We start from the raw sequence: 14,164 nt of genomic DNA, 5'->3' as shown, positions 1-14,164 counted from the left end.
ACCTGGCGTGGGCTTTGGGCAGCTCCTGCCTTGGCATGGGGAGCGGGTAAAGGCACCCTGGTGCTCCTGGGCGTTCGTCCTCTGCAGGAGGAGGCTGTGCCTTGTGCGAGGGGCGAGTGCCAGGGGTGTGCTGTGGAACAGCCCTTGTGGAGCTGGGCGCTGCCTGGGAGCTTGGGGCACGCCTCGGGGCAGCCGTGGCTCCAGCACCTCGGCGTTGGGGTGCCAGGACCTCTGCCCATGTGCCGGGGGATGGACGGGCCGCGCTCCGTCCTGCTCTGGAGCAGCTGGTGAGCCGAGGGCGAGGATGGAGCTGGAAGTCTTTGTGGCAGGAATCCTGACATGGCAGCAGGCAAGGCTGAGCCGCGCCTCGGGTGGCACGGAGGCACCTCAGAGCCGAGCAGGCAGCAGCCACACGGTGCCACTTCCATGGTGGCACCAAGGAGGAAGGCGCTGGGTCACCGCAGCCGCTGCCATGCTGCTGTTCGGGGAGGATGTGCAGGGGCAGCTCGGGGTGCAGGGCGTTCCTTGCCTCTGGAATCTCGGTCATAGCCAGCTCTTGGTCTTTACATAACCATGGGTTGGGAGTCACCCTCTCCCTGCTCGTGGATCCCGCAGAAATATCCCCCAGCACGCACAGGCTGCCGCCATCATCCGCCAGCAGAGCCCTACCCAACGCTCAGGAATTCCATCTCCAGGCTCCTGCTCCTGCCTGCTCCCAGCTGCGCCTGGGAAGGGCTGCAGCAGCAGCTCCTGGCCCTGACAGGGGAGCCAGCGCGGCGTGGAGGGCATGGGGAGGAGGTGAGGAGCTGGCAGGGCTCGCCCAGATGTGTTCTCTGTTGGCTGCCTGGTGGCAATCCTGGTCTGCACCTTGCAAAGCCACCGAGGGGGTGGTGATGCCCTGGGAGCACGGCCTGGCCATTGTGGAGGGAGCCCAAGGCCGGGTGTGTGTGATCTCTGCTGTGTCCCCTGCCCACCCCTCGTGCCAGCTCCCTTGACCTCCCTGGGGACACGGTGCTGTCCCTCTGGCTGGCCAATGTCACCAGATGTCCCCTTGGGACCTCAGGCGTTGTGTTCAGCATGGCCAAGGCATGGAGGTGGCTCTGGAAGGGGAGGGCTCATTCCTCACCTGTGTCCCCTGGGCTGGTTCCTCACCCCCAGGCTGGGGGGCTCGGGAGGTGGGGGATGTCCAGCGCTGGGTCAGCCCCTGTGTGGACGGTGTGGTGGGGCTGGTGCCTCTCAGGAGCAGCCAGGGGAGGTTCTGGAAGCAGGAATCCGGCCGGGAGAGCTTTCTTTCCCAGGCAAGGGTTACAGCCTCAGCCTGGGTGCTGGCGTAATCGCTGGAGGTGGTTCAGGCCCTAATTTCCATGCAGATGCATTAAGGAGCAGGCGCTTGGAGCATGTTTGAGCCGTGCCCTTACCCACAGAGGACCAGAGGCAGGCTCTCCTTTGCTCCCTCTCTGCTTTGTCACCTCGGGAAGGACCGTGGTGCTCGAGCCAGAGGGGCTGTGCCACCATGGTGGGACTCTGTGGTGGCCAAACTGCAGCGCCAGGGCAGGGAAGATGCTGTGGCAGGTACCTGCTGCTGTGCTGGGCACCAGCTGAACGCCCCAGGCCCTGCTTGGCATTTCCTGGCACCGTCCCCACCCACCTGAGCCGGTCCCTGAGCGCAGGAGCCACGGCTTCAACCCTCTGGTCTGGGACACGCTGGGGAGGTGACATCCCAGGAGGGTGTGCTGCTCTCCCAGGCACCTCTGAGCTCCCCTTGGAAGGGACCAGCCTCGGTGCTTCCCTCCTCGCCCTTCCAGGCGCTTGGCAGTGCCGCTTCTCGCTCCATCGACCCCAAGGTCACTCCCTCGGTTGGTACAAAGGCTGTGAAGGTGTTCTGGTGATGAGGGCTTGGAGGGAGCTCGTTCCGGGAGGCTCCTCCAGCGTTCCCCGCACGCAGGCAGGGTGTGATGGGATTGCTGCCCTCTCTTCAGCACGGAGGGACCATCAGGACTCGCAGGCAGGGTGTGATGGGATTGCTGCCCTCTCTTCAGCACGGAGGGACCATCAGGACTCGCCACCGACCTGCAACTCCCAGCGCGGTGCGTGCCAGGCTTGGGTTCGCTCTCTCCTTGAGCAGGGCAGGTGTCAACCACCCTTAATGAGGATAATGAATGAGCTGCGAGGTGGCCATTAGCCTGCTGCTCTCCTCAGCATCCCTGCAGCCCGGCTCGGAGTCCCTGCCGACCCCTTTGGAGCCCCACGGGTGGGGTTTATCCGGGGGGAGCCCCGGCAGGTCCTCACCAGCCTCGGAGGAGGGCTGGGGTCGCCACCAGGATCAGAAAGCTGCTGTCACTGGGGTAATGGGAGCTCCAGCCCAGTGCCTGCCCAGGGGATGGCACAAACCCCCCAAAACACCAATTCTCCAGCATTTCCCCGGCTCTGTCAGGTTTTGCACCCAGCTAAAGCACCGTGCTCAGCTCTGAGGGGCTTTGGGCGGGCTCGGGGCTGGCTGGGTGCTGCCAGCACAGGTGATGGATGTGCACAGAGAGCAGGAAAAGCTTCTTATGTCGGGAGGAAGAGCTCTGGCTGGCACGGAGCCCGTCCTTGTCTGAGGCTGCTCCTAAATCTGCTTCTTAGGAAAGGACGGGCTCTTGCCTGGGAGGTTTTGTGCAGGACACAAAACCGAACCCTAACCCTAACCTGCACCTTTTTGGGCAGGACACACACCTGCACCTCTCCCAGAGATGGTGACACGCCCTGGGGACAGTTTGTGGCCCCTCTCTGGAGCAAGCAGGTGCTTGCAGAGCTTTGCTGTGTCAGTGAAGGTGCTGGAGCTTGGGAAGTCCAGCCATCAAAACTGGTAAATATTCTGAAGGGATGATAGCAAAATGACTTGCTTCTCCCAGCTCGAATGAAGATATTAATATTTCAATAGCTCTAGGTTGTAATTTACCACAATTTAGGGAGATTGAGCTCTGATAACTTCAAGCACCTGCCTTTCAGAGGCGGCCCCAGTGTCCAGCCCTGTGCTGGGCTCGGTGCAGCTCCCAGCTGGAGCCAGCCTGGGCTCCAGGCTGCCTTCCCAGCACAAACTGTTCCATCTCAGCTCTCCCAGCCTCCTCCCTTCAGGTTCATGTGAATTAATGCCCTCGATATGTAGGTTAGGGTCAGCACATCTGACCAGATGTGAGCAGTGATTTCTGGTTTAAAAATATTGCTGTGCTATTTCTAAATTTTTAATCTCTCCCAGTGATTTGGAGACAGTTTTATGAAACATGGAATTAGGATGGTGCTCAATGCTAAATGGTAAAGGAGATTATGAGGATTTAACTCTATACGTCTGTCACATAACTATTGCCAATCCCATAACCTCCATTTTCTATTAAAAATCCCTTTCCCCCTTTGACCTGAAAAAGCTTTATGGGTAATCTGAATTTCTCTGTTTATGAGGTATTTTTCCACTCCTCGCCCCAGCCCCTCACCCATCCAGCTCTGAACCCTCCTGGTGCTGCTGAGGATGAAGATGTTTTCCTGGCAGGAAACATCTTCTGGGTGCTCCAGGAGCCTTCCCAAGCTGTACTGTGGGATCTGGGGAGAGATCCTGGATGGAGCAGGGGGCACAGCCGGGTGTCCTTGGTGCAAAGCCAGGCTGAAGGTGGCTTCTGCTGTGCCCTGGCTCCAGCCATCTTCTGCTCAGCTCAGGCTCAGCCGCAAATAGCTCCGTGCTGCTCGTGCAGCCTTTGTTTCCCTTCCTCTGCCTGCAAATGTGCGCCTCTTTCCCTTTCATGTATTTGGGAGAAGCACCGCGCTGCTGGGATGAAGGGAAATGCTGATTCATGACGACAAACCAGCCTGGAGATGTCACAAAATGACATCTGCAGGGCCCAGCGGTGGCCCCGTGGCTCTGCAAAGGCTCGGCTGGAGCTCTGCTCCTCTGTCCGTCCGTCTTTGGTGCTCGCCAGCCAGGGAGGGAGAAACAAACGGCTTTGTCTCCTTGCACCCGTGTGTGGACACAGAGAATCCATGCGTGGGGACACAAGGAGATGATTTCATGACCTCTAAATTGGTTGCTGTGTGGTGGCACAGCTGGAACTCGCTATCAGCTCATCCTTTCTGTGGCACAGAGGGCTCTGAGCGGGCACAGGAGGAACCCTGGTCATTTATGGGGATGATGCTGTGCGGTGCACACGGACAGCAAGAGTGGGATGCTGAAAGAGGCGCGAGGTTGTACATCCAGCTGGGAGAAGGATGGAGAAGGGCTGAGGTGTCTCGGGGTGCCCCATCCTGAGCTGCTGAGGCTGCTGTGGGCTGGGCTGCTGGCACAGCTCCCGGGCAGGACGGGCACCTGGCTGGAGAAGCCTGGCACGGAGATGGAGTGACCATGGACGCTCAGCCAGCCCTTCCTCGGGCGAGCGGCCGCCCGGGCGTGCGGATGAGGCTTTTCCTTCTCCCCTCTGCTGCCATCCCCTCCTCCCCAAGTTAAGGAATCGAGGTCAGGGAGGGTCCCCCGTGGCTCGTTCTGAACCGGGGCTGATCTGCTTATTGGCTCTGCAGCACCGCTCAGCCGCGCTATTAATACACCCGCCGAGGGCCCTTCCCAGATCCCTGTCCTTCCGCCCACTTGGAAAGAGTGCAGCTAAAAAAGGAAAGCGGATCTAAGTGACTGGGGGCCTCCTTTTCCTTATTTATAGCCAATTTCGCTGCTTGGGCTGGGAGGGGGGAGCTCGTGGTCCCGGACAGTGGCAGGAGTTGGGGGCAGAGGTCCGTTTGTTCCCTACTTGCCAGGAAGGGAAGTGCTGCTCCCCAGCACTGAGAGCTGCTGCTGGGCATGCAGGTGGCCACGAGCTCTGCCTGGACTGTGCCCCTGAACCCACCTCAGTCCTCGTTTGGGTGGTGCAGGGGTGTCCAGGAGAGGCTCAGGCTGCGGGCAGGGTGGGTCTGGGCTTCCCTCCCTGGGGCTCCGGCAGAGGGGAGCAGCTCTGATCCCGGTTTTCCAGCCCTCTCCTGGTTTGGAGGCAGTGGTAGGGTGGCTGGGGAGGTCTCTGCCCTGGCAGTGGTGTGCACTGGCTGTGATGGCATTGCTGTGCTGGGCTGGGGGGTCACAGCAATGTCGGGGCTGGCAGCAGGAGCAGTGTTGGTGACTGTGCTTGGCATGATGTCCCCAGGGCCCTGGGTGCTCAGAGCCAGCTGGGCACCCCTGGGGAAGCCTCAGGGGCTGCCCAGGGTGCCCATCCTGCCTGCACAGCCGCTGGCTGCCCTGCCGAGGTGCCTGTGATCCCTGATCCATGCTGGCAGCAGGAGCGCTGGCCTGTGAAGGTCCCGTGTGCTTCCAGCCGTGCACGGATGCTCTGCGCTGCCCTGCTCCGCACGCAGGGCTCAGGGGCTGTGCCGGGGGGGTCTCTGTGCTAGAGGTCTCTCCATGGGGTCTCTGTGCCGGGGGTCTCTGTGCCATGGGGGTCTCTGTGCCATGGGGTCTCTGTGCCATGGGGGTCTCTGTGCCATGGGGGTCTCTGTGCAGGGAGGTCTCTGTGCCAGAGGGGTCTCTGTGCCGGGGAGGATTCTCTGTACCAGGGAGGCCTCAGTACCAGGGGTTCTCTGTACCAGAGGGATCTCTGTGCTGGGGGATTTCTGTGCCAGAGGGGTCTCTATGCCAGGGGGTCTCTGTACCAGGGAGGGTTCTCTGTGGCAGGAGGGTCTCTGTGCCAAGGGGTCTTTGTGCTAGAGGGTCTCTATGCCAGGGGTTCTCTGTGCCGGGGTTCTCTGTGCCAGGGGGATCTCTGTGCCACCAGGACTGGCCATCCCCGCAGTGACCCCGTGCCATTGTGGCCTCTGCTTTGCCCACAGCACGCGCTGAAGATGTTGGAACCAGCCTCTACTTTGTGAACGACTCCCTGCAGCAGGTGACCTTCTCCAGCACAGTGGGGGTGGTGATCCCCTGCCCGGCAGCAGGGTCACCCAGCGCCGTCCTCCGCTGGTACCTGGCCACAGGTGACGACATCTACGATGTGCCCCACATCCGGCACGTCCATGCCAATGGGACTTTGCAGCTCTACCCCTTCTCGCCATCAGCCTTCAACAGCTTCATCCACGACAACGACTACTTCTGCACCGCAGAGAACTCGGCTGGCAAAATCAGGAGCCCCAACATCCGTGTTAAAGCAGGTGGGAGCTGCCTGTGGGCGCTGGGCTGGGCACCAGGGGCTGGCTCTGCAAGGGCAGAGCCAGGGCTGCTGCCTCGGGTTCTTGCAGCAGAATGGAGCAGGGAGAAGGGCAGAGCACTGGGTGGGGTGTGCAGGGTGGGATGTGCAGGGTGAGATGTGCAGTGGGGAGCAGGGCTGGGGCTGCAGGAGCAGCTAAAGAAGCAAAATGCTTCACCTGCAGAGGGGTGACCTGTTCTCCTGGGGGCTGTGGTGGCTCTTGCTGGTGGCTGTGCCCCCTGAGCGCAGGCAAGTGCTGACCCAGCACAGCCCACGTGTCTGGAGGTGCCTGGGCTGGTGGTGCCTGGGCAGGCACCCTTTGGCAGGGCACAGAGGGGCACCGTGCCCTTGCCAGCCCGTCTGTGGATGTGGGAGCACGAGGTGGATTGGAGGTGCCCAGTGAGTGCCTGGGGAACGTGGTGTGGCTGCAGCCTGGTGGCAGGAGAGTTCCTCTCCCTCTGAACCGGGATTGCCCAACCCCTTACCGAGGCTTTGCCCAGCTGTGGGAGGGGCTGGGCCACATCTGTCCGTCCTGGGGCCCCCTCAGTGTCCCACAGTCCCGTTCCCACTGCAGCACCCAGCCTCAACTTGCCAAGGCTTATTAAGAGCAAAAAAAATTTAAATAAATTTAAAAAAAAGGAGGAATATGGCAAAGAGCTGATTCCAAAAGCCATTACAGTAAATTATTGACCAGGCTGAGGAGGGCTAATAGCCCAGGAATGGCTTCATTATGTAACCTATTAAAAGTGGGGCTAGCAGAGGGAACGTGACAGAAGTGACTACAGGGTTTTTTATTTTAATACCTTGTACTGGGGAGTAAATTGGTATTAACCCCCTTCTGCAGAGTGAATTATTTACCAGCACTCTCAGGTTACCTATAAACCACAGCGTGGTGGAGCAGCAGATGGGGTGTAGTAAACGTGGAGCTGCTGCTCTCCTCGTGTGGGCACGGCAGGGCTGGCTCTGCTGGGATCCCTCGAGCCCAGAGCTGCCCTGGGATCACAGAGAGGGAATCCTGGCTCTCACCTCCCTCTGCACCCAGGGCTGAATGAACCCTGCTGCTGGGCTGGCAGCTCAGCCTCCCCCTCGTTAGCAGGAGATGCGGGTGTCCAGTGGGGCCACCAGGACCCTCCAGCTCCTGGAGCTGCTCTGCCTTTGTGGCAGGGGAAATGGCTGTGGAGCATTCCCCAGCTGCTGCTGCCTCCTGGCCAGCCCACATCCCAGTCACTCTCCAGTGCTTCCTAATGGCAGCACGGCACAGGGAGCCAATTACAGCTGGAGAAAGCAAGCAATAAAATAAAATGCACTGGAAACCGAAATATGGAAATATTTCTGAGACTGAACTGAAAATACGAAGGAAAAAAAAATCTCTGGAAGTCTTGGGCAAGCTGTTGGCGAGCACGTGGAGCAAATTTCCCCTGCCAGGGGAGAGGCTTAGGTGGGCTGTCTGTGGCTGTGTGTTGCCCTCCTGGGGGTTATTCCTGCTGGCAGGAAAAGCCTGGAGCCCTGGCCTGGGGCTGGCACAGCTCAGGGATGCAGTGCCCAGGGTCTGTCCCCAGCTGGGGTGCTCGTGGTGGCAGGGAGCATTCAGGATGTTGCTGTGCTCCCTGCTGGCCTTTAAAGCCTGCGAATAAACCTCAGCTCCAGGTGATTAAGGAAGCTTTTGCTGGTTAATCTGCTTTGGCTCTGCAGCCTCTTTCCATGGCAGCTTCTCCCTATGGCACACCCCTGAGCAGGGACCCCGAAAGCCCAGAAACCAGGGTGGGAGTGCTGCTGTGAGGTGTGGGATGTCCACAGGGACTTCCCACCCTGGGAGAACACCTTCCTGCTGGGAAGGAGGGGTTTCCTTCCTTCTGGGCCTTCTGAGGCTTCTTTCCTTCCTGCTGGGGCTGCTGAGGGCTTTTCTGAGCTGCTCCTGCTCTGGCCAGCTGTCAGATGACAAAGTGAATGTGTATTTGTCATGATGGCAATCGTCTCCATGTCCTACAGGGCACAGTTTTTGTCTGTAAAAAGGGAGTTTTTCAGTTTTTGTCACTGTAAAAAGAAAGCTGCCCTCAACTGCATTTTGTACTTAAATTGCAGGGGTTTGTGGTGTCTGTTTTGCTGGGGTTGGTGGCATCTCTTTGTCTTGCTGGAGAGGCTGAGGAGGGTCCCTCTCACCCACGGGGGCTCCTGGAGCACTGCTGCTGGTCCAGGGAGCAGCACGGAGCTGCCAAAGGGGTGTGCACCTCCCTGACAAACAGGGCACATGCTGGCAACGTGGAAAATTGTCATTGCTTGCCTCAAATATTCCTGCAGCGGCTTGAGGACGGTCCCAGGCTCTGTGCCACGGGCTGTCCCTCCCAGGATGCATTTTCAGCATCCAGGGGTGAAACCCACATTACAAGCACAAAATGTCATCGGTCCCCACGCTGAGTCTGGCCCGCTCAGGTGACACTGGGGACCGTGGCAGGTCCCAGCAGCAGGACCTGGGCCAGCTGTGCCTCTGTCCCAAGGCCAGCAGCGTGCTGTTCCCCAGCAGAGAATCTCCTCCTTCCTTCCTTCCCCGGGAAGGTGCTCGGGATGGAAGCAGCGTGTGGCTGGGTGGGCTGGTTTGTTTGGGAAACGTGGGATTCTAGCAAAAGGAAGTGTGTTTTCCTCCAGCACTGTCACGCTACCAACCATCTGCTTTCCCCCACAGTTTTCAGGGAGCCGTACACCGTTCGGGTGGAGGACCAAAGGTCGATGCGTGGAAACGTGGCTGTTTTCAAGTGCCTCATCCCCTCCTCAGTGCAGGAATACGTTAGCGTTGTATCCTGGGAGAAAGACACCGTTTCTATCATCCCAGGTAAGAGAGGAGCGCCTGTTCTCTGGGAAATCCGACCTGCCCTGCCACGTGGGACGTTTGCTGTCGTGGGTCTGGTTTTTGGCTCGTTGTCTGTGCCTGCGCTGCCCAGCAAAGGCTTTCAGTGGTGATTTTGCAGCTCCAGGCTGGGAAGTGCTGCTGGTGTGAGCAGAGTGAGGTGCCCAGGCTCTGTGGGTGCTCTGGCTGTGTGTCTCTGGGGTGAGGGATGCTCGGTGTGATTTTGGCAGCGCTCGTGCCCTGTCCTGCAGGGTGTGTTGGGTACCTGGCACTGTCACCCGGATAACAGCATCTGCCTGGGCTGCCTGTGTCTGACTGCTGCAGTCAGGGCTGCTGTTTGTCCTGTCAGGATGATGCTCCAGTCAAGATTCCACCTTTTCTTGTCAATTTTCACAACTGATTCAGCCACGGGGAAAGGAACTTGGTCAAAACGCCATCACCTCCCTGTTCCCTGTGATGGAAGCCGCTTGGCCGGCCTGTGCCATGTCCCTGCCTTGTGCCAGGGCCCTGTCCCACCCCGAGCTGCCTTCCCTGCGTGGGGAAGGGGCTGTGGGAGGGACAGCACCCCCCACCTCTGCTCAGGCACTCTGCAGGGCCAGCTGGTTTTCCCTGGGTGTTTCCCTGTGATTTTTTGGCAGCTGTCCCTGCCTGGCTGTGGCAGGCTCTGGCCAGCTCCGTGTCCCCGTGCCCCGGGGTGACCTCGTGGCTCCTCCACGGGGCTGCTGTCGATGCACAGCGTGTGTGAGCTGCTGGTGAAGCAATCAATAGCTGCTTCCCCCGGGGCATCCACAGGGAATTAAAGGATTTGGCCCAAAGTGAGTGCTCTGCGCTTGATATTTGCTCACAGGTCAGAAATTCTCAGTGCTGCTCCGCATCTCAGTTCTGCCACGGGGAGCGGGGCTGCAGGAGCAGCTGAAGGAGCAAAGTGCTTCACCTGCAGGGGCGTCACCTGTTCTTCTGGGGGCTCTTGCTGGTGGCTGTGCCCCCTGAGGGCAGCCAGGGTGCTGACCCAGCACAGCCCAGTGCCCGGACATGCCTGGGCTGGTGGCACCTGGGCAAGCACCCAGGGCACGGAGGGGCACCGTGCCCTTGCCAGCCTGTCTGGGGATGTGGGAGCACGAGGTGGATTTCTGTGTGCCCATGCCCTGGGATGCTCTTGGTGCGCTCTGGGCAGTGCAGGCGATGCTCTGTGGGAACACAAGGTGGATTTCTGTGTGCCCATGCCCTGGGATGCTCTCGGTGCATTTTGGGCAGTGCAGGTGCTGCTCTGTGGGAACACCAGGTGGGTTTCTGTGTGCCCATGCCCTGGGATGCTCTTGGTGCGCTCTGGGCAGTGCAGGCGATGCTCTGTGGGAACACAAGGTGGATTTCTGTGTGCTGGGTGGCAATGAGTTGGTTGTGCCCATCCCCTGGCTGTGTTTTGGGCAGTGCAGGTGATGCTCTGTGGGAACACCAGGTGGGTTTCTGTGTGCCCATGCCCTGGGATGCTCTCGGTGCATTTTGGGCAGTGCAGGTGCTGCTGTGTGGGAACACAAGGTGGGTTTCTGTGTGCCCATGCCCTGGGATGCTCTCGGTGCATTTTGGGCAGTGCAGGTGATGCTGTGCCCGCTGTGGGTGCTGCCTTTGGTGAGTGGCACTCCAGGTCCATCACAGGACAGCCTGGGCTGATGTTTGCTCTGCGGTTTGGGATCCTTAGCTCTGGGATTCTGGAGGATGGAGCCCATGTGGCCGGCGGGCTCAGTGCTGGGTTTGCCAACGGAGCATCTCTGCACCCGCGTGATCCCAACCAGACTTGTTCCCCCGTTTGCTGTGGCAGTGGATTTTTTAATATGATGATTTAATTAGGGTGGAACGATTTTAACATTCTAAAGCAATAATTACCCTAAAGACAGAACATATAAATTGTGTTACAGTGCAGAGTCAACACAAGCAAACATGTTTTGCCGTTGGATTACAAATATAGTATCTGCCTGAAGCTTTTTTGTTGTTGTTGCTGGTGTGTTAGAGCTAAAACTGGCTTTGCTGTTACCAAAAATATGTTTTTCCCTGACCTCTGCTGAACCTCTGCGTCTGCCCTGATTCTGAGTGAGGAGGATGAGGGAGGGGACGGGGTGGAGGTGAGGAGGGCTGGGCTGTGCTGCTGAGGCCCTGCGGTCCCTGCTGCTCTCCGAGGTGGCTTCTGGGTGAGACTCTGGGTGTGAAGGGCTGCAGCACTGCACCTGAGCTCTGAGCTCTGCCTCTGGAACGTGCCAAACCTGCTGCTTTCCCCAAAACTTTGCTCTGGGGCTCCCTGTGGAAGGCCAGGCATCCTCCCAGCAGGGGAAGGAACAGTCCTGATGTGCAGAGCAGGGAAAATCTCCATCCGCGCTTCTTGGTGGCACAAAGCTCTTTTTAAGTGACTGTTGTCATAGGAAATGTCTTTTCCCCATCCAACCCAAAACACCTGCAGCTGAGAAACATGGGCACGAGTGATTCCCCTGGGGCTGCTCCTGTGAACTCAACCTCTGCCTCCACATGTGGCTGGGGGGAGCCTTTTGTGAGCTTTCTCGGGTTCTAGGAAGAAATTCTCCTCTGGCACAGGTTGCCCAGAGCAGCTGTGGCTGCTCCATCCCTGGCAGGGTCCAAGGCCAACTTGGAGCAGCCTGGGACAGTGGAAGGTGTCCCTGCCCATGGCAGGGGGAGGAACAAGGTGGACTTTGAGGTCTCTTATAACACAAATTGTTCTTTAATTCTATGCCTGAATCTTTTTTTTTTCTTAATTGGGATTACAGGGCTCCCAACCTCTGACATTTTTTCAGACCCTGTTGCTCTTTTGGTGGGTGCAGAGCCTTGGTGGTGCCCTGCTGGTGAGATCCAAGCTGGAGAGAGCTGCTGCCTCCCTCCCTCCCCAGGGTGTGGGTGAGGAGTTTTGCTGTTTGGTTAACTTGGCAACGCCGTAACAGACCCTGAAATCAAAGATAAACTCTTTATGGCAGGTTATCCCGCACGTAAATCATCATTAGCGCAGCTCATTTTTGTTTAGTGCCCACCTGACTCTGCTGCTGTGCGTTTAGAGAAGTCAAGGGTTGCGGAGAAATTACAGGCTGTTCAAAAACCCATTTGCCTCGCTGGTGCTCACATTGGAATCAATCCTGCCTCGTGCTCCAGCCTTGCCACAGACACAGCCCTGCTGCCAGGGCTCTGCTGCTGGGCCTGGGAGGGCAGCCCTGGCGGCAGGGCAGGGCCTGGGGGCACAATCACACTCACATCAGCTGCTCCTGTGCGCTGCAGGGGCTGGATGGAGCCCAGCAGCTGAGCAGGGGGTTTTACACACCCCTCAGCCCTGCGCCGTGCAGCGAGAGTGAGAAAATCCTGCCGCAAGCTGCTTCAGAACTCAGCCTTGTAAACAGCTTTTCTTCTGGGATTTTATTGTTATCTCCTGTGGCAGCGGTGGCAGTGTGGAGCCCAGGTGTGTGTGGGGGTGTCTGTCCAGCTGCAGTTTGCAAACACAGCGTGGGCAGCTACCGGTGACACCACAAAGTGGGGTTTGAGCAATCTCAGCCCCTCCTCAGCTGTTCAAGGTGCTCCTTTGGGCACTGCTCGGCTGCTGTTTGCAGAAACAACCTGGGGAGCTACTGGTGACCCCACAAAGTGGGGTTTGAGCAATCTCAGCCCCTTCTCAACTGTTCAAGGTGTTCATTTGGGCCCTGCTTGGCTTTACAGCCCTCTGAGCACACAGGTGCCCATGGACTCGCACCCAAACCATCCCCAGCTGGCTCAGGGATGCCCCATCCCCAGCTGCTGGCTCAGGGATGTCCCCGTGCCCAGCTCTGCCTTGCTCAGGGATGTCCCCGTGCCCAGCTTTGCCTTGCTCAGGGATGTCCCCGTGCCCAGCTTTGCCTTGCTGGGCACAAATGCCACCTCTGCAGGCTGTGCCAGTGGGGAAAGCAGCTCTGGGGCTGGTGAGGGCAGTGGGATTTGGAGCCGTGAGCGTTACCAGCCTGGCAAACCCCGAGCTGAGCTGTTATTTGCTGCCTCAGTGTTGTGTACTCGATAGGCTGCGCTGGAAAAAATCTAAATAGAGCACTCGTCAAGGTACCAGCGTTTCTGAGGGTGCTGCCTTTGTCACCAGCCTAATACAAATCCTCTGAGGGCTGTGCAGATGAGGATGTACTTAGTCACTGGTTATCCACAAAGCCTTTTCTCTGGAAAGCAAAATGTAAAGCTTGCCAGGAGGAAGGAGCTGAAAAAAAAAAATTGACTTCTGTGAAGTTTTAGACGTGTTTTTGTGTGCATTGTGGGCTGAGCCTTTCAGGAGTTTCCAAAATATCTCTGCCTGAGCGAATCTGTTTGTGGTGCTGCAGCTGTGAGCTTTGCCTGTCCTTTCTGTCCCAGCCTCAGATGTGCCCAGGGCTGGCTGGGGACGCTTTCTGGGGTCCTGGAACTCCCCTGAGCAGCTCCTTGGTGGCTGGGCAACGAAAGGGCAGCAGCTCCTCACGGTGCCATGCAGTCAATCCCCCCAGAATGTTCTCTGTCCTGTGCTGCACCTGGCCAGTCCCGCTCTGTTTTTCTCTGGAATTACACAGGTGGAACTGCACACAAACCCCACTGTAATCCACCCCAGGATGTGGTGAGAATCCGGGCACAAGGCAGGAGGCTTCTGGGATTTATTTCTGGGGTTTCTGGGATTTATTTGTGGGGTTTCAGGGCAGGGGACCTGGGTGGGTGCTGCGTGCCGAGGGGCACGGAGGGATGAGCCATGGGGATAATCCAGCATTGTCCTTGTGTCAATGGGCTCATTCTGGGGCACATCAGGCTCCTGTTCCTGGGGACAAGCCGGGACAGAATAAACACGGCCGGGCTCGGGCTGCCCTTGTTGGTGCATGCAGAGAGCTCCGGGCCACGGGCGGTGCTGAGGGTCGGTGCTTGGGGGGGGTTTGGCCCCAAAGTGGGACTAGCCCGGCTGGGTTAAAGCAGGAGCTGTGAGTGGAGCTGCCTGCCCCGCTGCCGTGTCCCTGATGTCCCTGCTGTCCCCTGCCCTGTCCCTGCTGTCCCCTGCACTGAGCGTGGCGCTGGTGGCTGTGCCCGCTCCGGGCTGGGATGTGCAGGGATTAATCCCCCCATGGGCGCTCCCTGGGCACCGCTGGGCACAGGAATT

The 14,164-nt window shown here is 58.7% G+C and overlaps 1 protein-coding gene across 1 annotated transcript in view; it reads left to right on the top strand.

Moving 5' to 3' along the window:
* Positions 1-14,164, top strand: part of DSCAML1 (DS cell adhesion molecule like 1) — a 98,213-nt gene that overhangs the window by 2,633 nt on the left and 81,416 nt on the right. The window contains 2 exon segments of the mRNA XM_030964880.1: positions 5,833-6,150; positions 8,866-9,012. Coding sequence (XP_030820740.1) covers positions 5,833-6,150; positions 8,866-9,012 — 465 coding nt within the window.

The sequence above is a fragment of the Camarhynchus parvulus genome, chromosome 24 (assembly GCF_901933205.1).
Source record: "Camarhynchus parvulus chromosome 24, STF_HiC, whole genome shotgun sequence".
NCBI lineage: Eukaryota > Metazoa > Chordata > Aves > Passeriformes > Thraupidae > Camarhynchus > Camarhynchus parvulus.
This window is presented reverse-complemented; position numbering and strand designations above follow the sequence as displayed.